At 46.9% G+C, this 26,214-nt stretch overlaps 1 protein-coding gene across 7 annotated transcripts in view; it reads right to left on the bottom strand.

The window, feature by feature from the left end:
- Nucleotides 1–26,214, bottom strand: part of CPNE8 (copine 8) — a 230,181-nt gene that overhangs the window by 144,599 nt on the left and 59,368 nt on the right. For all 7 annotated transcript variants that reach the window (XM_045030458.1, XM_045030442.1, XM_045030450.1 and 4 more), the window contains exons 5-6: nt 21,115–21,154; nt 10,260–10,336 (exon numbers count right to left, since the gene is read on the bottom strand). In XM_045030458.1, the coding sequence (XP_044886393.1) occupies nt 10,260–10,336; nt 21,115–21,154 (117 nt within the window). The remainder of the gene's footprint in view (nt 1–10,259; nt 10,337–21,114; nt 21,155–26,214) is intronic.

Below are 26,214 nucleotides of genomic sequence, written 5' to 3'. Positions count from 1 at the left end.
GTTGCTGACGGTTAAACGAGGTGTTTCGTGACCTCTGGTATGGTGTAAAGCGAGGACATTTGTCAAACAGTGGGTGTATGCCTAGTGTACGCAGCATAGCTCAGGAGGCCTTCATGGTATAGAGGACGTCGTCTGTTTGAGACTAGAATAGTTTATCCCTATCGAAGGGGAGGTCCTCCACTATTAGTTGTAGTTCTTTTGGAACTCCCGAAGCCTGCAACCATGATGTTCTTCTCATAACCACAGCTGTTGTGGTTATTCAGGCAGCTGCGTCCACTACATCCGTTGAGGCTTGCAGTGTTGTGCGGGCTATTAACTGACCCTCATTGATAATGGCATTGAGTTGAGGACGGTTATGCTCGGGAAGGTCCTCCACGAGCTCTTGTATTTTACTGTAGTTAGAGTAGTTATAATTTGCTAGTAGAGCAGAATAGTTGGTAACTCTAAGCAGAAGGGTGGCTGACGAGTAAACTTTCCACCCAAAAAGAGGTCCAGTTTCTTGTGTTCTTTACCTGGCAGTGAGGAGCAGAAATGAGGCTATTTACTGCACTGATTAGCAGCCTCTACTACCAGAGAGCAGGCTTGAGGGTGTGAAAACAAAAAATCCATGCTTTTGGCTGGAACGAAGTATTTTCTGTCAGCCCTCGTTGGTGGGTGGTGCTGATGCCGGTGTTTGCCATATTACCTTCACATGCTCCATTATAGCCTCATGTATGGGGAGGGCAATCTTGGTCGATGATGCCGGTTGTAAGATTTTTAACAACTTATGGTCTTTCTCCTGCACCTCATGTAAGGCAATTTCTTGGCTGTTTGCTACTCTTTTGAAGAGTTCTTGGAACTGTTTCAAGTCATTTGGTGCTGTAGGGGCAGACGGTGTCACTGCTTCGTCTGGCGCAGAAGATGAGTGTGGGGCAGGTGGTGAATCATCTAGATCTGCCTGTAATAGTAACTCTTCCTCTTCTCTCTCTGTCTTGGGGGGGTGGGGGGGAGGAGGGTCAGAGATTTCTCTGTGTGGTAATGATGGGTGTACTCTGAAACCTCTTGTTGCTGGGGAAAGGGGACCAGAATAGGGGTTCTGATATGTGGGCCAAAGACCCCATTGTGGCCACTGCATGGGCTAAGGTGGTAATGAGTAAGGTCAGTGCAGTGCATACTAGGGCTGTGAATGCACAGAGGGATGAGGCTTAGGCTTCACAGCGTTCCATGTAGGTCTCATCTGTGATGGGATGAACATTGAGAGGAGAAGCAGTTGTCCTGCACGTCTCCTTCATGCATAGTGGCGAGGGAGAGTGGTGCAGGGGATGAAGGATGATACTGTGCTATGTAGTTCGGGGAGTGCTCGGTGCCAAGCAGTGGTGACTGTGGTGCTGAAGAAAAACTGCTATGTCCTCAGTATGCAGAAGTTGTGCTGGTCCTGCCTTGGGGTTGCAGTCAACCGTTGGAGTGTTGACCAGTACCGGGTTTGGTTTGTTAGCCGGCATGAAATCTTGGGCTGGTGCCGGTGGTGACAGCATTGATCGCGGTGCCACTGCCTGTGCTGCACTTGCAGTGGGGTAGTTGGTGCCATGGAGGAGACTTGACATCTCAACTCTGGTGCCGCGCATTGGGGCTCAGCAGGGGTCCGCTGAGGGATGGTGCTGGAGGAGCCCGGTGCCTCGTAAGTGCTCACTCTGGATGAGTGGAGCAGTGAGGGTAAAGACCTCGCTGGGGAAGCTCTCTTTTTCTGAGACACTCTTGCTGGAGAGGTCGAGGTCACTTCTTGAGAGTTTTGGAAGTCAGAGCCTTATCAGAGCTCAGGAATCTCAGTTTATGAGACTCCCCGGAGGACGTCTCTTGTGGAGGTTGGAGGGATTTCTCCAGTAGAAGCATTTTCAAGTGGAGATCCCTGTCACATCTTGCCCTTGTTGTTAATTGGTGCAATGTAAGCATTTCTGGCATATGAGTTTCTCCCAGACAGCGAATGCAGGATGTGTGGCTGTCAGAGACCGGCATCAGTCAGGAGTCACACTTTTTAAATCCTGTTGAGCCCACCATGACTGCAGTTAAGCCTCTCCCGCCTCTCGAGAGATAAGGGTGGGAGTTAATTGTAATGGTAAACTGTAGAAACTGTTCCCAAACGGGGCGTTAAGCAGAGAAAAAGTTGTCTTTTTTTTTTTTTTTTTTTTTAAGAAAAACCCTCTAAGAGGAACTAACGAAACTACGTATAGACTAAGACTAACTAAACAACGTAACTAAGTATAGACTAATAAGAAGTTCCTATGTAACTTTAATACTTTCTGAATGAAAAAAAAAATTACAAGAGCACTGCCATGGAGCTCCGTCTGCAGCCGAGGATGGTTCAGAAGGAACTGAGGGGACGGTCGGGGGTGCATGCGCTACAGGAGGTGCCAATGGCTGCATGAGACAACTCCTGTGTACGCCCTTCCCCGACCAAGTACTGCTGCGAGAAATCTCCGATCTCCGGCACAGGGACGCACCAACACCTACAGTGGAGCACCCACAGGGACACCACTCAAAGAAGAACGATGCTATAACTAGAGACACCATTTAGAGAGGGGGCACCGGACACCCCCCCCCCCAGTTTCATACCAGAGGTCTGCTCATGGTGCACACTGCAGTGCCATGCAGCCAGGTCCCTTTCTCCAGGAGCTGAGGTTCTCCGGTCAGTTTCCTCTGCCATGCTAGTTCACCCACCCTGCCCCATTGTCTGCCTCCACCAATCAGTAACTGAGCCTATACCAAGTAACACTCCTCCTAACCAAATAGTTTTGAGGCAGTGAGCAGGGCCTCTGGGGGTGGGGCACACAAAGAGGAGGTCAGTCAGAGTGGGAGGGGGAGTATAGGGTACCCAGTGGGGGTGGTGAGAGCAAAAGGTACCCTGTGGTGGGGGTGAGTAGGCAGGGAGGAGCACAGGGGCCCCCACTGGTGGTGGTGGGAGCATAGGATACCCCATTGGGGGGAGAAGCAGAGGACCCCCAGTGCTGGGGGGGAGAAGAGGGAGCACAGGGTCCCCCCCCCTTGGTAGCAGTGGGAAGGAGAGGGAGAACACTGGGCAGGAGGAGGGGGTGTTTGAACCTGGGGGGCCAGAGGGGTGGAGGGCTAGGAGCAGCTAAGTGGGTCTTGGGGTCCATTTGCCCTCAACGAAGCAGGAAGCACCCTCACCTATCCCTGGTCCAGAAAAAATGGTTACCTACCTCTCGTAACTGTTGTTCTTCAAGATGTGTTACCCATGTCCATTCCAAGTAGGTGCACAATCAACGGAAGGTTTTTCCCCTAGCAGTACCTGTAGGGTTGGCTCAGGCGCCCCCTGGAGTCTCGCCTTCATGACGCCATGTATACGGCCCTGCCCTGATGACCTGCCGCCTCTCCAGTTCCTTCTTGACGGATTACTCTGACGATGAAGCCAGGCGGGTCTTGGAATGGACATGAGCAACACATCTCGAAGAACAATGGTTATGAGAGGTAAGTAACTTTTTTCTTCTTCAAATGCTTGCTCATGTCTATTCCAAGTAGGTGACTCCCACGCCTTACCTAGGAGGCGGGGTTGGAGTTTATGGAATTGCTGAATGAAGCACCGCTTTGCCGAATGCTGTATCGTTCCTGGCATGCTGGGTAATGGCATAACGAGAAGTAAAAGTGTGGACCGAGGACCACGTTGCCGTTCTACAGATCTTCTATATCGGGATCTGGGCCAGGAAAGTCGCCAAGGAAACCTAAGCCCTAGTGGAATGAGCCTTCAGCATGGGGGCAGGTATGTTTGCCAGATCGCAGCATGCTTGCATCATCCATGATATCATCCTTTGGGAGGACACTGGGAGGCCCTTCATCCTGTCCACCACAACAAACAGCTGGTTCAAGTTATGAAACAGCTTTGTTCGCTCAATATAAAAAGCCAAACGTCCAGGAAGTCGAGCCTCTGCTCCTGGCTGTTAGGGGAGGCTTTGAGGAAAAAAACTGGGAGAAAGATGTCTTGGTTTGCATGAAAACGCAAGACGACCTTACGGAGAAAGGCAAGGTGCAGCCGAAGTTGCATCTTATCCTTGTAAAAGATGATATACAGAGGGTCAGATGTGAGGGCACTGAGCTTGGTTGCCCTGCTAGCTGAAGTTATTGTGACCAGGAAAGCTACCTTCCATGATCGATAGAGCAGTGAGCATGTCGCTAATGCCTCGAATGGAGGCCTTGAAAACACCAGTTTAAGGTCCCAAGCCGGCTCGGTTGCCCATCCTGTGGATACAGCCTATCCAGTCCTTTAAGAAAACGCCGCACCATCAGGTTAGCAAAGACCGAGTGGCCTGCCTCTCCTGGATGGAATGCTGAAATGGTGGCCAGGTGAACCTTTATTGATGAGAGTGACAAACCTGCTCCTTCAAATTTAGCAGGTGGTCCAAGATAAAAAGGGTATTGAAGACTGTGTTGGAGAGGTATGGCTCTGCAAACACCAAATTGAGAATCTCTTCCACTTGGCTAAGTAGGTAGCCCTGGTGGTTGATTTCCTACTGCCAAGGAGTACCTCCCTAACATGATCTGAGCATGTGAGCTCTAACGGGTTTAACCATGCAGCTTCTAAACCATGAGGTGGAAAGATGTGAGATTTGGGATGCTGGAGCCGGCCACAAAGCTGGGTGATCAGATCTGGAACTAAAGTCGGGTGATCGGGGTGTGCACTAATCACTCCAGCAGCATGGTGTACCAATGCTGGCAGGGCCAGGCTGGCACCATCAGTATCACTGATTCTGCGGATCTTGAGGAGGACCTTGTGAACGAGTGGGATAGGTGGGAATGTGTAGAACAGGTTGGCCTTCCATGGAAGGAGAAACGTGTGTGCCAGTGAGCCCAGACTGTGATTCAGGGAAGAGCAGGACTTTAGGCACTTCCTCTTGCTCTTTGTGGCAAAAAAGTTTATTTGGGGAACTCCCCACCATTGGAAAATGTTGTTTACCATGTCCGGGTGAATGGACCACTTGTGATTGTGAAAAGATCTGCTGAGATGATCCACTAGCTCGTTCTGTGATCCGGGGAGGTAGGAATCCTCCAGGAGTATTAAGTGGGCTATGCAGATGTCCCAGAGCTTGAGGGCTTCCTGACATAGGGGAGAGGAGTGTGCTCCACTCTGTCTGTTTAAATAAAACATCGTTGTTGTATTGTCTGTCAGCACGGATATGCATCTGCCTTTCAAATGAGCCTACAAGGTTTGACATACCAGACGAACTGCACATCAGTATCAGGGAGCTGAGAGTAGAAACGGCTTCGCTGGAGACCAGAGGCCCTGAGTTCTGTGCTCTCTACCCTACTGCTGATGAGTCGGTAACCAGACACAGCAAGGGGTGCTATTTGGAGAAAGGGACCCCTGTGCACACCATTCGCAGATCGAGTCACCACTGAAGAGTCTCAAGAACCCACAGTGAGAATGTGACTACTTTGTCCAGTCAATACACTGATGCTAGCCAGGCCTGGAGAGGTCTGAGCCTTGCGCGTTGCACTATGTACGGGCAAGATGCCATGTGCCAGATGAGTTTTAATCAATTCCTTGTAGTCGTCATGGGGTACTGCCTGAGGTCTTGTATAATGTTGTGCATAGCTTGAAAATGGGACTGTGATAGGAAAGCCCTGGCTTGCCTTGAGTCTAACACCGCCCCTATGAACTCTATTCTCTAAGAGGGGGTTAGAGTCGACTTTTGCACATTCAGCAAGAGACCCAATCTGTCGAATGTGGACCTTATCAAACTGACCTGTTGTTCTACTTGCATCCTGGAACAGCCCTTGACCAACCAATCATCCAGGTATGGGAGAAAACCTGAACCTGCCTTTTCCTCAGGAAGGCGGCTACGACTGACATGCATTTGGTGAATATCCAGGGACTGTAAATTGATAGTGAATGTGTCCCATTATGAATCTGAGGAACCTCCTGTTGGGCAGGATTATGGAAATGTGGAAGTATGCATTCTTCAGGTTGAGGGTGGCATACCAATCCCCTGGATCCAGGAACAGAATGATGGTGCCCAAGGAGACCTTCTTTGGCTTTCGGTCTGAGGAAGTATCGGCAGATTGCGCAGGTCTAGGATGGGTCTGACACCTTCTTTGGCTTTCGGTCTGAGGAAGTATCGGCAGTAAAAACCCCTTCCCCATAGTTCCTACAGAACCTCCTCCACTGCTCCTCCCAACAGGGGGGTTTGTACCTCCTGTATTAGGAGTTGTTCATGAGAGGAGTCCCTAAAGAGGGATGGGGAAGGGGGGTGGGAGGGAGGAGGTTGAACTGAATTAAAGGGAATATCCCAGTTCTACCATGCGAGATAATTTGGGACCACACATGGTAGGAATGTGATAGATGGGCCAAAAAGGGTAGTAACGGATACAGAATTTAGATGTGTCACCCCCGGGTGCATCTTCAAAAAGCCTGCCTAGGTCCTGGGGGTTGTATTGACGATCCCAACCCCTGGCTGTTAGGGGGCTGAGACTGGTGATGCCGATGGTTTCTGCCCCTTCTTCTATAGAAGTCCTGCCTAGAATGCCCGTGATGTGTCTGCAGCATAGGCAGGGTTTTAAATGCTTGTGCTGTGTGGCACGTGTGTGCAGCCCCAGAGATTTGAGAGTGGCTCGAGAATCTTTTAAGCTATGCAGCTTTGAGTCACTTTTTTCTGAAAACAAAATGGAGCCCTCGAAAAGGAGATCCTGAATAGTCTGTTTAACCTCCCTCGGTAGGCCTGAAGCCAGGAGCAACGACGCATTGCAATCCCCAAAGACATGGTGCGGGTTACTGAGTTCGCTGATTACATCGAGGCCTGCAATGAGGTCCTTGCCACAAACTTGCCCTCATCAAACAAGGCCGAGAACTCAGACTTGGAGTCTACTGGCACAAACTCCTTAAATTTTGACATTGCGTCCCAGGATTAAAAATTATAGCGACTTGAGGATTCCCTGCTGGTTCATAATGCGAAGCTGGAGCCCTCCAGTGGAATACGCCTTCCTCCTAAAGAGATCCAGCTTCTTTGTGTCCTTTGCCCAGGAAGTGGGCCCCTGTTGCCCCTGCCTCTCCTGCTTGTTGACAGCCGCCACCACCACCGAGTCTGGTGGGGGGCACATAGAGATATATTCATACCTCTTTGATGGCAAAAAAAATATTGTCTTTCTACCCCCTTTGCTGTGGGGGTCAGAGAGGCCGGTGTCTGCGGGTCCTCGTGGTCTCCTGAATTGTCTTAATAAGGGGGAGTGCCACCCTCATGGAGCCCAGGGGGATAAAATGTCCACCATAAAGTCCGATACCTCAGTGACCTCCTCCATCTGGATACCCAGATTCTGTGCCACCCTTTTTAGGAGTTCCAAGTGGGCTCTACTATCCAGTGGGGCAGGCAGCGAAGATGTTCCCGCTACTTCCTCATCGGGTGAGGATGATGAGGAAGCCCGGCCCAGTATGGGGCCTTCTTGCCCATCCAGTTCCTCGAAGCATTCCCGGTTATCTGTGACTGTGGCCATCTCAGTGCAGACTGTGGTGCTGACTGCAGTGCCAACAACTATGTCATCCGCAGTGCCAGCAGCATCCTGGATGGAGCTCATCCATCTGACATGACCAAAATTGATGGTATGTCCACAGGGTCCAAAAGAGCCACTGTGCTGGCATCTGCCACCGCACTGGCCACACCAGGGGTGGAAAGGACTGTGCCATCTCCGGGGATGTCTCTGCCCTCAGTGCCAGCTACTCCTGGAGACAGGACTCCGCCTCCAAGTCTGCAGAGAAGTCCGAATGCAGAGACCATGGTGGAGCAGTACTGGAGAGAGGGCAAGCAGTGCCACATCGCCAGCTTGCCCCTGAGATGGCTATGACAGTCTTTGTGGTGCCGGAGGCTTCGGGACTGATGATCTCTCACACTGGTCGGGAGAGTGCAGGCCCGTCAGGGCTATTAGATCCCTGGCTGCCTCAAAGGTCTCTGTGTGGAGAGAGCTAAGTCCTCCACTTGACCCTTTTCCACTGATGCCAGCTCAATGGACCCCGATGTGGGCCTGGAGTCAATGGTGCTGGTGATCCCAGAGTCCTTCATCAGTGCTGCATCCCTGATCGAGGCTGGTGCACTGCTCACCAATGCTGAAGAAGCTGGTGCCTGGTCCATGGGGCTTGACTCCAACTGCGGCCGCAGGGCTGCCCCATCAGCAGTGGCTTCAGCCTGTGGTCACTCTCCTTCTTGGTGCGGGGGTAGAATCCTCTGCAGATTTTGCACCTATCCATTTGATGGGATTCCCACAGGCACTTCAAGCAGGACACGTGAGAGTCGCCTCTTGGCATCAGCTTCTGGCCGACTCCATACGGCTTAAACCCCTGGGACCGAGGCAAGCCCTGGCCCCGAGAGTAGGAAGGGAACGGAGAAGAGAACCCTGCAAACAAGGGGGTTCAAAAAACTACACTACGAGTACTAAGAACTATTAACTATTTACAGGTAGGAACTAAGCGTCCACTAGGGGATCACTCAAAAATGAAAGAGAACGCTCCAATGACCACTACTGACGGTAAGAAGAAACTGGAAGATGGCGGGTTGGGAGGGTCCTATATGCGGCACCATTAAGGCATGACTCCAGGGGGCGCCTGAGCCGACCCGACGGGTACTGCTAAGGGAAAAACCTTCCAGCAACTGTGCACATGGCGTGCACATACCTACTTGGAATTGACATGAGCAAGCACTTGAAGAAGAACCACCATGTTTATTAGCAGTTGCAGTTTCAAGGACAGGTGTGTGTCCATACTGTGCTTCAAATTCTGCCTGCAGATGCTGAGCTCGTGGGGGATGAAGGCTGTGCTGCTGGCCAACACAGAGATCAATCTGTACTCCACCAACGTCCCATTCACCAGTTAAGTCCCCTTCAGCTACCACCAGCGGACATCTCAGCAGCTGACTTGTTATAGTAGTGCCCAAAGACCTTAATCAGTTCGAGTCCCCCATTGTGCTAGGCATCCTACAAACCACTAAGGCAGCCCAGCTCCTGCCCCACAGATCTCAATCTATCATTTTAGATGCAGCTGTGATAAAAAAATAAATAGCTGAAATAGGCAAATCTTCCTTTTACAATTTCACCTTTAAAATAGTACTGAGTGTCAGTGAATGCAATGAGTAATATTAAATGAGCACTATGGTAATAATAATTAAATAACTGCATTGACTTATTTTGTTTAGGAGAATCCATCTTCAACATACAGGATTCTGAAGACTATCCACCTTCAAGATCACCATCATTTTCTATAATTTCAGAGTTATCTACCAATGATAGTGTTTCAGTCACATCATGTATGTCACATAGCCACAGTATATTACCTGTAGCAAAAAGAAAAAAAAATCTCCATCGTCCAGAAACAACCATAGATAGGTTTGTGATAAGAATCAGCAGATTACACAAAGGTAATTGATGAAAAAATTGCACGGCTTGTCCATGCAACAAACTCGCCTTTCCGTATGATTGAGAACCCACACTTCATTAACATGGTTCAGTCATTAAGACCAGGATACAGTCCACCCAACAGAGCAGATGTCACAGGGAAATTGCTGGATAAAGTGTATGAAAGAGAAACTGAGCAGCGTGCAAAAGGTCTAGAGGGTAAAATTGTTAATCTGAGTCTTGATGGGTGGAGCAATGTCCACAATGATCCTGTTGTATGTGCTTGTGTGACAACAGAAGAAGGGAGTATCTTCCTTACAGAAACAATTGATACATTAGGAAATGCACACAGCAAAATACTTACAAGAAGTAGCAGTAAAAGCTATAACAAACTGCAAAATATTCAAATGTCTAGTACACAGCTTGGTCACAGACAAGGATGCAAATGTATCCAAGATTAGAAGAAATTATTTAGAGAGTGAAGAGAGTACTAAGAATTAAAAGTTAAACAACTATTTTAAACTTTTTTCTAGGGGTTTTTTTTCCCCCAAACACTTAAGACAATTAAGACCATAATCAAAGCTGTTTCTATAGTGAACCATTTCTAAACCTAATCTTGCTAAGGGGAATAAACTGAATGTAGTTAAGAGAGTTGAGAACAAAGAAAGGAGACAAGATATTTAAATACATCATCAGTTCATTTGATAATTACCTGAAACAGAAAAGAAATATAATAAAAATCTATAATGGAAAATTATTTGCGTCACCTATCAATTTATTTTCTCCAAGACACTGCCTGCCACAATGCATATGGCAAAGTACCTCTATAAATTAATAGAAATGGCCACAGCTTATGAGGCAGTGCTTATTTATCCAAGAATCAAGAATGATGCACTTACACAATAGCCTTTTCCAGTCTGCTTCCCTGTGATCCAACTATCTCACCTAGTGTACAAAACACTTGTCCCAAAAAATCCTGAAAAGCAAGAAAAAAAAATGTCATAAGACACATACATCCTGTTTTTTCATTGATCTCGTCTTGGAACTTTCCTAAAACACATTTATCCTGTTTTTCATTATTGAGCTTTATCTGTATATGCATTTATATTCTGCCAAATATTGCTGTGGCATTACACAATGATTCATAAGTCAGACTTTACTTATATTTTATATAAAATTAGGTACATTAAAAACCTGGGACGTGTTGCATTATATACTGTACATACTACTGTATTTCTAATTTTAAAGTAAAAGAGTAACTGAAAACTCTTTTTACATTAGAGCAGAGCACAAAATGTTGCATCTACTGCTTTGTAAATTATTAATCTCATCAATAAATGTAATTTAAATAAAAATAAAGTATAAATGAGCATATCTATAAGACTCCCCCTCTCCCCCCAACCAAACTATAACACAATGGACTGAATTCTACAGTGATTTGTACCTTATGCAACCTCAGAGATATCACTGTGACTTCAACTAGCGGAAAGTGTCCTTTAATGATGGATACTTCATTTTTTATTCTGGTAAGGCTACTATGCATACTGGAAACCAAATCACATTTCAAAACTCATCTCACTTCAAGACAAGAGGTTACCATTCCGTGGCATCTATTCCCCTAAATTCTATACCACAGGTTATGAGAAAAACCTAACTCAGTTTTACAAATTGACAAGTGAAGACATATAGTGATTTAATTCCTTTAATGAGTAAGTAATTTAGATAGAAAACAATATTCATATTAAATAGAGTGACTGCAGTTCTCATCAATATAACTATTGGCACAAGAGTCATTCATTAGGACACGCTGCACAAATAAATATAACAATCACAAATAAATATAGTAATTAGATGCAAAGTTTCAAAAATGTCATTGTACCCTAAAACACTGTTATACAGGTTCAACAATATTTTTATACATGTTTAAATAAGATATAACATACGGAAGGACCTGTTGTCTCAAAACATTCATGTGTGATACGAATAACTAAACAGGAAAAAGAGCCTGAAACAACCACCCACAATTCCCTTTAAAAAAGTTTCAGTTGACTTCAGTGGAAACTGTAGATGCTTGACAACACTCAGGAATCACTCCATAAATACAAAGTTACAGTCCTATGAAACACCTGAAATTCACATGGAAGTACTGACAATATAACTGTTAATTTATCTGTCAGAAATGTCTAATGAAAGATATACAATAAATATATTCAGTAATAGTAGACTTAACATTTTAAAATATATGACTTCTCTACATTCAAATAAAAGGTAAACTTATTTCCACAGGCATGACACTAGGTAAAGTGAGGTTCTGTGGTTACTGACCTTGGAAACTAGGCTATGTTACTACAGTGTCTGTTTTGCAATTTCTATGAGATCAATATGCATATTGACCTCAATGGTAGCTGTTGGGTGCTCGGCGCTTAATAAAATAAAAATCAGGCAGGGGCCTAAATATTAACATAGGAGCCTAACTTCTGGCACTTAACATTTAAAAGCACTATATAAAACACACTTATTTTACGCACGCGCGTGTACACACACACACACACACACACACACACACACACACACACACACACACACACACACACACACACACAGAGTACTTGATGAAAAATACATTCATGCAACACTGCAAGGTTCCATCAACTGCAACTTATTTCCCCTGAAGAGAAGTAGTAATTAATGTGCTCTGCAAATAGTATTAATATTTAGGTTTACATTTTATATGTCAAGTAAGTAAGTTCTGGTTGCAGAAATCAAAACTTTGATTTTCTTCACCTCTGGTGTTTAAATTCTCAGTTACAATGCTACAATAAAAAAAAAATTTTAAATTTGAATTCCTGTGTTGTTAGTGTATCATGATCCATGAAATTAGAGTTGAAGGCCCATGTTCCCTGGAGGGACTATTATGAACAGGACACCTGGTGGAATGAGTGGAGTTAGGCTGGAAGAAGCTCAGCCACATGGACAGCGCAGCGCATAGGATTTAAAAAAGTTCCACTTGCTCGATTTAACCTACATTCCGTTTCAGTCTTTGGTAACAAAACATGGTGGCAATGTAGGGTTGCCAACTTTCTAACTGCAGAAAACCGAACACATTCCCTGAGGCCCCGCCCCCCGCTCACTCCATCCCCCCTCCCTCCGTCGCTTGGGCACAGGAGAGAGTGAGGGCTCTGGCTTGGGGCCAGGGATCAAGGGTTCGTGGTGCTGAAGGGGCTAGCTCCAAGCTGGGGCTGAGGGATTCGGACTGTGGGAGGGGGCTCTGGGCTGAGGAAGGGGTTTGGGGGGGGGTGAGGGCTCTGGGGTGTAGAAGGGGGCTCCGGACTGAGTGGTGGGGCCAAGGGGTTTGGAATGTGGGAGGGGACTCCAGGCTGGTGCATGGGGTTAGAGCTCCGGCTGGGGTTAGGGCTCTGGGGTGGGCCGGGGATGATGGGTTTGGGATAGAGAGGGGGGCTTCGGGCTGGGGTTGAAGGGTTCAGATTGTGGGAGGGGGCTGCAGGATGAGATATGGGGTTGGGGTGTGAGACGGGTATAGTCTCTGGGCTGGGGCCAAAAACCAGACACCTGGCAACCCTATGGCAGTACCAGAGCTGTTAGTTCTCTGAAGTGAAGCAGCTGGCAGCACGAGCCATGGAACTCACTCTGAACCACACACACGCCCAGCCGTGGATTTGGACACACAAACCTAGCTCAGCAATGGACCCAGGGGAACGAGGAGTTTGAACTGTACACAGACCATGGACATGCAGGAAGACAAAAACAGCAGCAAAGTAAAACTATTATTTGACCTTACTACAGAACAAGGCAGAGAGATCTGCACCATTTTGAACTCATGACTGCCTTAAGCTTACAGCAGTCCTGGGAGCCCTGGGTAACTATTGCTCCCCAAAACAGAACAAAACTGAGCAACACACATTTTTCAACAAAGACCAATCTGAAGGGAAGGGAATAGATCCTGGCTGCTACATGGAATTTTGGGGATTTGACAGACTCCCAGATTTGGGCAGTGTAGTCTGCAATGATGACATCATGACTCTCTTTTTGAGTCTGCAAACATATCAGGTTCATGATGTTGGGACAGGAAAGCAACAAGGGAAGATACCTCCCTCCATCCATGCACTGTTAATAGGGAAACACCCTTTGCAATTTCAGCTGGATAGCAGGGTCTCCTGCAATGCAATTCCTTGGTGTGAACTGGACTTGAAAACACCCATTACAAAGGTCAGGCACACTCTAATAATGTACAATGAGGGCATAATGCAGCTCAGAGAAAAACTGACCTCACAGTAACTAACCCAAAAATAAGATAGTACCAACTGAAGTTTGTGGTCATGGATGGTAAGATCCACAGACCTCATTGGGGAATAAATCCATACAAGTCATGGATCTGATCAGGGTGTAGCATCAGAATTCTATAGCTGCAGTACAAGAAACAAAAAGGGGAGTCTCATGGACAAGAGACCATTTTAAAAGCATAAGGGGAAGTTTTCAAAGGCAGTGCGTTCTTTGAAGGAAAGCTGCAACTGAAAGTAGACCACAAATGGAACCTGCATGCTTCCCATGAAGGAAAATACCAGTGGAACTTTGTAAGTCAGTACTCAAGGAGCTCGAAAGTCTGCGGAGTAGGAGTATCTCAGCACCTGCAAAGGCCAGTACAGCCTGGATAAACAGCATGGTGGTGGAAAGAATCATCAGACATATTATGCTTCTGCACAGACAGACACAGACACATTGAACCAAGCACTGAAGAGATGTTATCAATTGTGGTCAGTGGATATCAGCATCTTGCCAGGACTTCCCAAAGCCAGACTCTTTACCATCTGATGTGAGGAATGGGTTTGGCACATAAACCTGGATAATGAGTCCAGCATGTTAACAACCTTTGCAACGCCATTTGGTCACTACAAATGGCTCTGCATGTTGATGGGAATAAGGTCAGCACCAGAGGTGTTCCAGAGAAGACCCACTGCTTGGGTAAAAATGGCAGATGATAGCCTCATTGTAGTGAAGGGAGTAATTATACAGAAGCTGAATCAGACCATAGAAGAAAACTATAGGCTTTTATACAGGGATACAGGAACAACATAAAACTGAACCCAGAAAAAATGATACTCAGACAGCATGAGGTGACATACATTGGATATCTGCTCATAGCAGAGGGACAAAAGCAGATCCCAACAAGATCAACACAATCAGAGATATGCCCGCTCCAGTGAATGTGAAAGGGTTACAGCACTTCATAGGAACGATAAATTTTCTGACCAAGTTCTGTCCACTCTTGGCTTCAGTAGCGGAACCAAGATGTCAGCTCACTAGGAGGATGTTGAGTGGGACTGGCATATGAAACAAATGATAACAGACACCTATCCTGAAGTACTACCAGCCAGGAATGCCAGTGACACTTCAGTGTAACACACTAGATAAAGGATTGGGCATAGCTCTTTTGCAGGAGCAGTCAGTCACTTATAGCAGTAGAGCCCCATAAGAGACTGAACAGGTGTATGCCCAAATAGAAAAGAGCTTCTGACTGTGATATTTGGAGTGGAGCAATACCATCAGTACACATATGGCCCCCAAGTAACAGTGAAATCAGATAAACCCCTTGAGACAATAATGTCTTTCTAGTGTTGATGCTGCACTTCAAGCACTGCCAAGTAGAGTTTCAGATATTGTCCAGGACAATTACTGTACCGGTGTTACCTGGCACCCTGAGCAAGACATATATACCCAACATCAGCAAGGGGATTAGGACACCAAATCCATTGACATGATGCACAACTTCCCAGTTTCTACAGTAAAGCTGATGGAAATCAAAGAGGCTACAGAAAAGGCCATCCAACTACAGGTGGTCAAGAGAGAGCGATGCTAGTAGGGTGGCCAGAACCCCTACAAAAGCCAACTACATTTGATTCTGCTGATTTTCAATCTTTTGGTTCCCAGCAAAATGTTGCCATTATCCAGAAGTAACAGAAAAAAAGGTTAAACAGACCCTTAAGGAAACTCACAGTGAGCAGAGACAAAAAAAAGGGGGAGTTGTGGGGAGTAAAAGGTTGTAATGGCAGCCAGATGAACTTTGATTGAGCTAAGTGATAAACCCAGGGGTTTTAGATTTAGCAAGAAATAAAGAGTGGGTGTAAGGTGAAACTCAAGAGGAAGTATGGATTATACCAGGCTTAAAAATGTTTCCACGTCTGCTAGTAAGTTTTCCTTGTGATGGGTTTTCTATTGATGATCAGTTCTGCATGGAGAGAGCCATCTCGGAGTCAGGCTTTGAGTTGAATTAATGAGAGGTTGGGTGAGTCATGGCTCCTGATTTCTGGGTGAGGAGGTCTGCTGTAAGAGGAAGGCAGAGAGGCAGTTGCAGGGACTGGGAACCATATCTGTTTTTGGCCAGGATGGCACTATGAGGATGGCCACTAGTCTCTCTTGCTCAGAACCTTGAGGAGCAACAGAGATGGGAGATAAGGATATAGTAATATTCAAGGCCAATAGGTAAGGACAGCATCTCCCAACTTGCAACTGTGCCCTCCTTTCAAGAAGAACCTTTGGGACTTCATATAGGATGGTGTCAACATAGAGATCTCTCTCTGGTGAGCCCCAGTTAAGACAAATCTTCTGAAATACTGCATTGTTCAGCACCCACTTGTGGTCATGACAGAAACACTAATCAAGGAGTCCACTATGTTATTCTGCGATCCCAGTAGATATCTTTATGCAGTGCACCAATTCCAAAGTTTTATGGATACTAAGCATAAGGCTAGGATCTTTCTTCTCCTTGGAGGTTTAAAGAATACACTGCTGCTCTATTGTCCAGCATTACTCTGATCAAGTGTCAGGAATTAGCTCCTTCAACTGAGCCTGAGGACTAACCATCCCAGTCTCTGGGTTGTGGTAGGACTGCCTGATTGGCTGAAGGGAGCCAGCAGGTCCGCTCAGCAGCAGGTCACTGGCTGCTCAACACTTATGTCCACAAATTTAATTACTCCCTTGACAGCCCTGACCCCAGTCTTGCTCCAGCCTTTCCCCTACCTCATTCATAGCCTTTTTCCTGTCCTACTCCAGTCCACTGCCTCCGTGATAGCTCCTGACTCCAGTTCTGATGCTCCAGCTTGGCCATTGGCTCCTGCACCAACCACTAGGCATGACTTCTGTGCTAGCCACTGGGCCTGACCACCCACACTGCAGGTGTAACATTGAGTGGCCCTTGATGTTGGATAGGAAGTGATGGCAAGCATATCAGGAGAATGTAACAATTGAAAACCCTTACAACTAGTAGAAGGATCCAAAAGGTCTTTGTGGGAGTTGAGGACCCATTGAGATATTGATACCCTCTTAGACAGATGATGCTTGATGGGTGTGTAGACAGACCTCAGCCAGGCCTAAAGACAACAGGAGTATAGTCTCGCCAGGGATGTTACAAAAGGACGAGCTGCCATGTGGTCCAGGGGTGAAGGCAAAACCTTGCTATGGTTTGCAGGCTTTGTTGTATCATGGAAGTGAGACTGTGCCCTCTAGTGAACCTATTCATGGACATGTTCAGGAAATAGCGGAGTCCAGACTGGCTCCAATGAAGTCTATTGATTGTATAGGTATGAGGATAGATTTTTCCATGTTGAGTCAGATGCCCAGGGAGTGGAAAAAAGATAGGGCCTCATTGGTTAACAACTGCACTTTCAGAAAGGAGCAATCCTTAAGGAGCTAGTAGTTCAGGTAATCTGGAAAGCATTCCTGGGTAGTCAGCACATCAGGAAGTACCAGCATCTCTATCATGGCCTCATGAAGAAGACTGTTCTGAGGATGACAACTTCAAGACCTTAGTCCTGAAGGTGTTCTTGTGCTTAGAAGGCTCCAATCCTAGTACAGATGCTGATGCCACTCACTCAAGATTGCTTCTTGGAAGGTCTCTCAGAACGTAACATGGTCTTCCTTGGCAGTGCTAGGGTCGCGATACTGGAAGATGTAGACACCTCAGCAGTACCCATGCTAGGACATGACGTCTCCTTTTTCTCAAGTCTCCTCCCCTTCTCTTGGTCTCTCTTTCCGCAAAATGGAGTATCTTCCTTTTTGATAGCTTGGAAGACTCTGAGGGTCCCCCAAAGTCTTTTCTTACCGAAGCCAAGATGGTCACCAGAGGTAAGAAAGGCTGAAGACAGGGAAGGCCAAGTTGGAAGGTAGGATCTGACCAGGCAAAGAAGAATGGGGCAGGGGAACTCCGCAAAAGAATAAAGATGTCTTAAAGAAATTGTAAAATGGAAAATAAAATAAAAAACTATATATATAAATAAATAATAAATAAAAATTCATGGTCCATTTTGGTCAATTGCAGTCACCAGATTTTAAACATAATACATTTCAGATTTATATAGCTGAAATCATGAAATTTCACTATGTTGTAATTGTAGGGGTCCTGACCCAAAAAGGAGTTGGGGGTGGTGGTGTTGCAAGGTTATTGTAGGAGGGGATTGAGGTACTGCTACTCTTACTTTTGTGCTGCCTTCAGAGTTGGGCAGCTGGAAAGGCAGAGCTGCTGCCCACAGAAGTAAAGATGGCATGGTATGGTATAGTATTACCACCCTTACTTTTGCGCTGTTGCCTGCAGAGCTGGTCCCCTGGTCAGCAGTTTCCACTCTCTGGCCGCCCAGCTCTGCAGGCTGCAGCACAGAAGTAAGGGTGGCATGGTACAGTATTGCCACCCTTACTTCTGCACTGCTGCTGGCGAGGCGCTGCCTTCAGAGCTAGGTGTTGGCTGGGTGCCTATCTCCCTCCAGCCGCCCAGCTCTAAAGGCAGCGCTGAAGTAAGGGTGACAATACCACAACCCCCTAAAATAACCTTGCACACCCCCTGCAACTCCCTTTTGGGTCAGCACCTCCAATTTGAGAAACACTGGTCTCCCCCATTAAATCTGTATAATATAGGGTAAAAGCACACAAAAGACCAGATTTTACCCGGGGGAGACCAGATTTCATGGTCCATGAGGCATTTTTCACGGCCGTGAATTTGGTAGGGCCTTAACTATATACTAAAGAAATAAAAACAAATAAGAGAAAAAAAGAGCAGGATAGGTAGCTAGCATGCAGACAACACTCCATCTCAAGCACCTGCATTTGAGAAGGAACTGGAGTGGCAGCAGGACCACCCCTTCCTACATATTCATGTACCAGACCAGGAGGGTGCGTAGGATGCAGGCGCAGACCCCATGGACACTGCTTACAAAATCTCTGAGAAAGAGTGCATGGGTGCACATGTGGAGCACACATAGGGACAATAACTGGAAGAAGCAGTAATATTCACTCATACTGTCAACCTGTATGAGATTTTCAAAATCACTTATGATTTTGTTATTTCTAAGCATTATTTTGTCAAAGCACATTGAAGTCACTCTCGGTTAAGTTCTAGGGTCTGCTAAAATGCTCACTGAAATAAATGGGAAATTTTCCAATGACTTCAATGAATCTTCAATTGCGCCAAAAGTTTGAAATTTTAAAATTAAGTCATTTTTAATTACCCAAGCACAGAGAAGCATATTAATTTTCTCAAAACATGGACAATATTTGTTTTTCAAGCTTTAGACAACTTTAACTGACTATTTCTCCTTCAAACACATCCACTTTGGGCTGACAAATGTCAGAACAAAAAACAATTTTATTATTATCGATATAAGCACCTGGAAAGAGGATCCAACAACTAAAGTGCCTTTAAAGCATATGTTTTAGAATTGTGTAACTAACACATGATGAATAATAGTTTAATTTTGCCTCCATTTCAGTGGACCAAATTCTAAAATGTAATAATTAAATCACTTCTCTCTACCCTCCCCATTTCCCTTCCCTGGAGCATCCCACACCGGGAACAGCCCCACCCCCAGGGGCTTCTCTGACCAGCCCTTCCTCTTTTGTTTCCTCAGGCTCCCCTTGGCCCTTCTAGGCCAGAGCCCCCCTTCACTCCACGGGCAGGAGAGAGACCAAAGGGAAGAGAGAGTCCTACTTCTCCTGCACTGAGGCAGGAGCAGGCCCTGGTGCAGCAGGAGTATGCCTAGGCCTTGACTCCCTAGGCCTGGGGGGAGGGAACCGACCACAGCCCCTGAAGCTGGGAGGGCTGGGACAAGAGCCCTTTGCAGGGGAGAGGAGTCTCCCTCCTACCCACTCTGGGTGAAAGTGACATTTGAATCCATCCAGGGCCCTGTGGAAGTTATGAAATTTGGCTCATTTCCTCTGCCCTCTACGCCCAAATGGCAGCTCAGTGAGTGGGGCTGGGCTTAGGGAACCCCCTGCCTTTCCCAAGGAGAGATCCCCTATAGCCAATAAACAGACCTCACCCAGCCTGTCACCCTACCCATAGCCCCACTCCAATTCTCTGACCCCCAAATTACCCCCATTCCCATTCATTGCTCCCCAGAATAACTTCTTCCTGTCACAAAAATAAACCACTCACCTTCCCAAAAATATGGAACACCCTCCCCCCGCCCCAATCCATGTTATAAGATCCATTAAAAAGAGCCTGTGATTGATTTTTTGTAAAGGATTTGACAAAGTAGTTTAAAAGACTTACTGAATTCTACAAATATTTGCTTTGGTTTGTGTGGACATATATTTAATAAAATGCACAACAGAAATGCCTTTAATTTAAAAAAAAAAAAAAAAAGATATTCCACATTTAAATCATTGTCATTTTTTAGTTGGTGGAGATTCTTGAGATGCAGCATCTTGATTTTTTAACTCTCTCTTGAATATAGATTATAATGAAACAGTCTCTGCAACCCAGGATTTCGGAATTACTTAAATGTCAGAGCTATACCACTCTTCCCACCCTGCAGTTCCAGGCAAACCTACCCTTTTCTCCCCCAAATGAACTGCAGGGTTCCCTGCAGGCCCCCACACAATGCTCCCAATGAACCTCTTCTACCCTCTTCTTCCAAACAGACTACAGATTCCCAGGGATTCCTCCTCCAAAGGCCTGGTCTACACTGGGGGGGGTTCGATCTAAGGTACGCAACTTCAGCTAAGCGAATAGCGTAGCTGAAGTCAAAGTACCTTAGTTCGAATTACTTACCCGTCCTCATGGCGCGGGATCGACGTCCGCGGCTCCCCCGTCGACTCCGCCACCGCCGTTCGCGGTGGTGGAGTTCCGGAGTCGACGGGAGCGCGTTCGGAGTTCGATATATCGCATCTAGATGAGACGCGATATATCAAACTCCAACAAATCGATTGCTACCCGCCGATATGGCGGGTAGTGAAGATGGACCCAAAGTCTCCCTTCACTTATTAATAAAATAGTTAGTTATACTCAACAGATATTATAGCCTCTCTATCGTGCTCTAGTGTATCTGAATTAAAATACTGCATAATCTGGAACTTTTCCTTTCTGTGATGCTACAAGGGCTAAACATTTCTAGTTAGAAAAATCTATGCACCAGCAAGTAGATTGCCTCAACTCTTGGGCACCACAAAAGTGTCAATAAGGAGATAATGTCCTTCATTTATCTAAACAGATATTAACTTTTAAAAAATATGTCCATTCCCAATGTACATTCTGTGTGATGGACATGTAAAAAATCCCATTTTAGCAAAGAGTTATGCACATCTAAATCACAACACACCACAATCCTTGTATTTGTGACCTCCGCATTTGACACTATTTGTCAGTAAATACCATAAACGTTCTAGAAGATAGCGTAACTTTTTAATTACAAGATAAACTCTATAAGGAAAAAACCCATAATAAGTCGAGTATTATAACCATCCACTTACATGCTTTGATAGGTTGGGACTCTTTGAATCAACATCATACCTAAAAAATTAAAGGAAAACAATTACTCCCAGGTGGCAGAGTTAAGGAAATGTAAAAACAGACATTCCAGTGTATTCACATATACAAAACAAATATGCAGAACTGATATAAAAAGACATCTGAATAGAAACTTCAGTAGTAAATGAGATTCCCTCATACCAGGTGGGGCAAGAAAGCCCGGCAGGCCAGGCGAATCGCTCTGAGCTGCCTGATGTTGATGTGGAGGGCCAGACTGTCCCGCAACCATCACTCCTGTGTGCTCAGCTCGCCCAGGTGGGCCTCCCAACCCAGGCCCAAAGCAACATAGAGCAGGGTCAGCAACGGGGATGGGGTCGCAAAAGGGACTCTCTCCAACACCAACCCGGTATCCCACCACCAATCCAGGGGTGACAGGATGTGATCCGGCACCCTGACCATGCAGTTTAAATCACATCTGTTGGGGATGTAAACCGATGCCAGCCATGCTTGCAGAGGCCGGAGGTGGAGCTGGGCATGACTGACCACCTATGTACAGTCTGCCATGTGGCCCAGCAACCACAGGCAAGTGAGAGATGTGATGAGCAGGAGGTTTTTCACCTGGGATACAAGGTCCAACATGACCTGAAAATGCACCTCCGAGAGGAAGGCTCTGGTTCACGTGGAACCGAGAACCACCTCTATGAACTCTGTGGGTATGGCTACACTTACGGTTTGCAGCGCTGGTGGTTTGCAGCGCTGGTCATCCAGCTGTGCAGGGCCAGCGCTGGTGTGTGGCCACATTTGCAGTATTTGCAGCGCTGTTGGGAGTGATGCATTATGGGCAGCTATCCCAGCGTTCAAGTGGCCACAACGTGCTTTTCAAAAGAGGGGGGTGGAGTGGGGTCTAGTGTGACAGGGAGCGGGGGGAAAGAGAGAGGGGATTTTTGGAGCCAACACTGTGTGTTTAGCTTCCTGCATTGAAAAATCAGAACATGTTTCTGACCCCTTAGTCTTAACTCTTAATTGCAAACAGCCTGCCTCCAACACGGACTCCCCGTGGTGTACTGTGACAGGGAGCGGGGAAGAGAGAGATTGGAAAAAATCACAAAATGTTTGCGAACCCTGCATCCAACGCTGTTTCCCCTGCCTCTCATTTGATCGTTCACAGCCAGGTACAGATAGCTCCTGTTTGCTGTGATCAGTGTTTGTTTTTTTAGATAAGCAGTTCAACGGAGCTCCTCTGTTCTGTTTCATTCACTCTCCCTGCCTGCCTCTCATTTGATTGTTTACAGCCAGGTACAGATGATCACAGCAAACAGGAGCTCTGTTTGTTCGGAGCTCCGATCGGAGCTCGTTCACAACAAAACAAAGAGAGGCTGCATAACAAAACAAAGAGAGTAATTTATAAAAGCATTCTGGGATACACCTTATACCCTGGAGGCCAATCACAGCGCTGGTGTGTGGCCACACTTGATGACCAGCGCTGCAGCACCAGCGCTGGAATCCTTATTCCCCATGCCGAGTGAGGTGTACGGCCAGCGCTGCAGCCAGGGAGTTGCAGCGCTGGAAGTGCCCTGCAGGTGTGGCCACTTACTAATTGCAGCGCTGGTGGAGGCTTTCCAGCGCTGCAAATCGCCAGTGTAGCCATACCCTCAGTGTTGGACCGGCCTTCAGTTGGATTTTTTCTTGTTTACCAACAGGCCCAGGTTGTGGCAGGTGGAACGCACCAGACCGAGACTTCTCTGCACTTGATCCCGAGACCTGCTCTTCATGAGCCAGTTGTCAAGATACAAGACGACCTGGACTCCTCTACACATGAGGTAAGCGACCACTGGCGCCATATATTTTGTAACCACCTTTGGAGTCTATGAGAGACCAGAGGGGAGCACCATAAATTGGAAATGGCATTCACCTACCATAAAAGAGAGGAAACATCTATGACCTTGAAATATGGAGATAGGCATCCTTCAAAGTCGAGGGCGGCGGACCTGTCTCCCAGATCCAGGGACGGGGGTGATGGAGGCCAAGGAGACCATGCAAAACTTCAACTTTTTGAGAGACTTGTTAACACGTTGCAGGTCGCCTTTTACTTTCGGAATTAGAAAGTAGCAGGAAAAGAACCTCTTTCATGTTCTGAGGGACCTCCTCCATTGGCCCTCTTGAATGAGAAGTTGCTTGTGAGAAGGGTCCCTGATGAGGGAGGGGCAGCAGAAAACTGCAGGGTGCAACCATGAGATACTATGTCGGGCACCCAATGGTCCGAGGTGACTTGGGACCAGGCCAAACAGAAGGGACAAAGATGGTTGAGGAAAGAGCAGGGTGGATCCTGAAAGGTGACTGGGGTGCTACTCTCGACTGCACCCACATAACAAGCATTTCTGGCCCCCAGGGTGTTTTGCCAGGTCGGGTTGCATGGGTGAGCGGGAGGAGGAAGAGCAAAAGTGGCTGTCCCTTCTTCTTGCAGATCCCTCATGAGACTGCCACAGTCTAGGTGACCAGAACTACTTTCTCGCAAGCTGCTGTGTATGCATGCCCAGCAAGTGAAGGGTGCAGTCTAGGCGAGGGGCTGAACTGGGCTTCTGTGCCAAAGGAATCCCCTTCCAGTGACCACAGTTGGGCCGCTGATGCCTGGGTCTGTTTACTGACCATCACCATCAAAGAAAGGTGCCCTGAGCAAGGTGATCAGTGCCGGTATCAAGGGGACCAGGCCGCTGGTGGGGGGGTGGGTGCAGAGACAAGACAGGGAGCGCTCCCACGAGGCAGGCGACGGGGACCTGCACCTAAAGGACAATCGGTGGGAAGGCAAGCAGCGTCGGTAGTACAGACACCAGCGTCTTGTTCTAGGCAATCTGCATCAAGATCAAGATCACGAACGTAGTGGCTGAGGATGAACCCCAGAGGACCTGATCTGCGACTTCGGCATGGAGATGGAGAGCGCTACTTTGTCGGAGGATCTGTGATGTCCCCCTACCACCTGAGGAGTCTTAGTTGCTGGCTTGCCCTTGTGGGGAGCCTTTGCCAGTTCCACAGGCACATGTCGCATCGGCAGCGCGGGCGAGACCTGTGCTCTCTCGGCACCGCAGGAGCTTGTGAAGGTGTTGGTGCCACCAGGGTTTTTGGTCCCATGCTGCTCCCAGGAGTCAGTGGTGGAACTTTCACAGGGCTAAGGGCCCCAAATGGGGAGGTGTGAGCACGCGGCTGCAGCATGGCTAGGCAAACCGAGGCAGGTGCCTTGCCCGGTGCCGGGGAGCCATGTTTTTTGGTCTTCTTTTTGGGCACCGGCGATGGGGGGCACACTGCACATCAAGGCCGATGTGCAGCTTGCAGGGCTGCACGGAGGATGGACACAGGGCAGACTCCATGAGAAGAGCCCATAGCCGAATGTACACTTCAGTGTTTTGTCTAGTTTTTAAATTACAGTGTTACGATTTCATACATCTAAAAAAATTAAAAGCCATTATAAGGTGTTGGGGTCACTATGCAGGTTTGCCTTCCTAAGTGATAGTACTCCACATGGGTTTCCACCTGCCACCCATCGTATCCAAGACAACAGACTCTAGAGTCTTGGTAAGTAACGAACAGCTCTTTATTGAAGAAACAAAGTTACAAAACACTGAAGCTCTGCTGATCAGACAGAGTCACGGTGGGGTAACCTCTCCAGCAGATAACTCCAAACTACTAAAAAACACATAGCTAATATTTACTAAAGGCCATGTCTACACTACAAAATTATGTTGACCTAGGTAATGTCAGCATACAGCTGTCAGTTATTACATTGCTTGTGCACACTACGCTCCTTGTGTTAGCTTTGCACATCCTCACCAGGAGTGCTTGTATCAATGCAGAATGCAGTGCACCATGGGTAGCTATCCCACCGTGCAACTTGCCACCATCCAGTACAGGGTGTTTTAGGACATTTTTGCAATGTTTCATGAGTCCGAAACAAGTCACACAAGGGTGTCTAGGAACATGTGTTCTCCATCCTATAATTTCATCTGTATCCTATATTTTTGCCTCTTTTCAAAATTCCTGCAAATCCATGCATCCCTCCTCACTGTCCACCATCTTTGATGGAAGCTCAGACTCTGCACATCTCTGCACTACTGTCATAAGCATTGCATGCACCAGGTACCTGATCCTGCAGTATTTGCAGAGCTGCAAGAAGAGCTAGGGGGAACATGACGATTCCTTGGTAGCTAGATTGCAGTGGGACATAGAAACAATTCAAGATGGTTGGCGGTATTCATGGAACAGCTGCAGATGGTGGAGCGCTGTTTCTGGCCCTAAGAAACAAGCACTGACTGGTGAGATTGCATTGTCATGCAGGTTTGGGATGACAAGCAGTAGCTGCAGAATTTTCAGATGCACAAGGCCACATTCTAGGATCTGTACCAAACTCACCCCAGCCCTCCAACGCAGGGACACCAAAATGAGAGCTGTGCTGACAGTTGAGAAATGAGTGGTGATTGCACTGTGAAAAGTTGCAGTGCGAGATTGCTACCAGTCAGTCGGGAGTCAATTTGAAGTCAGGAAATCCACCACATGAGCAACTGTCATACAAGTGTGCAGGGCCATTAATTGCCTCCTGTTACACAGGACTATGTCTCTGGGTAATATGCAGGACAAAGTGGATGGTTTTGCTGCAACTGTGTTCCCAAACTGGAGTGGGGTGATAGATGGCACACATATCCCTATTTTAGCACCAGACCGTCTTGCTACAGAGAACATCAACAGAAAGGGCAACTTTGCAAGTGCCGGTGGAACACTTTACCACAATGAATGCATTTTAAAGAACGCAGGACTGTTCAGAAAGCTGCAAGCAGGGACTTTCTTTCCTGAGTGGCGGATTACCATTGAAAATGTTGAAATGCCAAATCAGTGGACACGAGAGACCCAGCATATGCCTTGCTCCCAGGGCTAATGAAGTCATACACCAGCCACCTCAACAGCACCAAGGAGCACTTCAACTACAGGCTCATCAGGTGGAGAATGACAGTTGAATGTGCCTTTGGTCATTTGAAGAGTCGCCAGTGTTGTCTAATTATGAGATTGGTTATGAGATTGGACCTCAGTGAAAAAAAAATCTCATTAGTTATAGCTGC

Source organism: Mauremys mutica, chromosome 1, assembly GCF_020497125.1.
Source record: "Mauremys mutica isolate MM-2020 ecotype Southern chromosome 1, ASM2049712v1, whole genome shotgun sequence".
NCBI lineage: Eukaryota > Metazoa > Chordata > Testudines > Geoemydidae > Mauremys > Mauremys mutica.
Note: the sequence above shows the minus strand (reverse complement) of the source record. Positions and strands in the feature narration are given on the sequence as shown.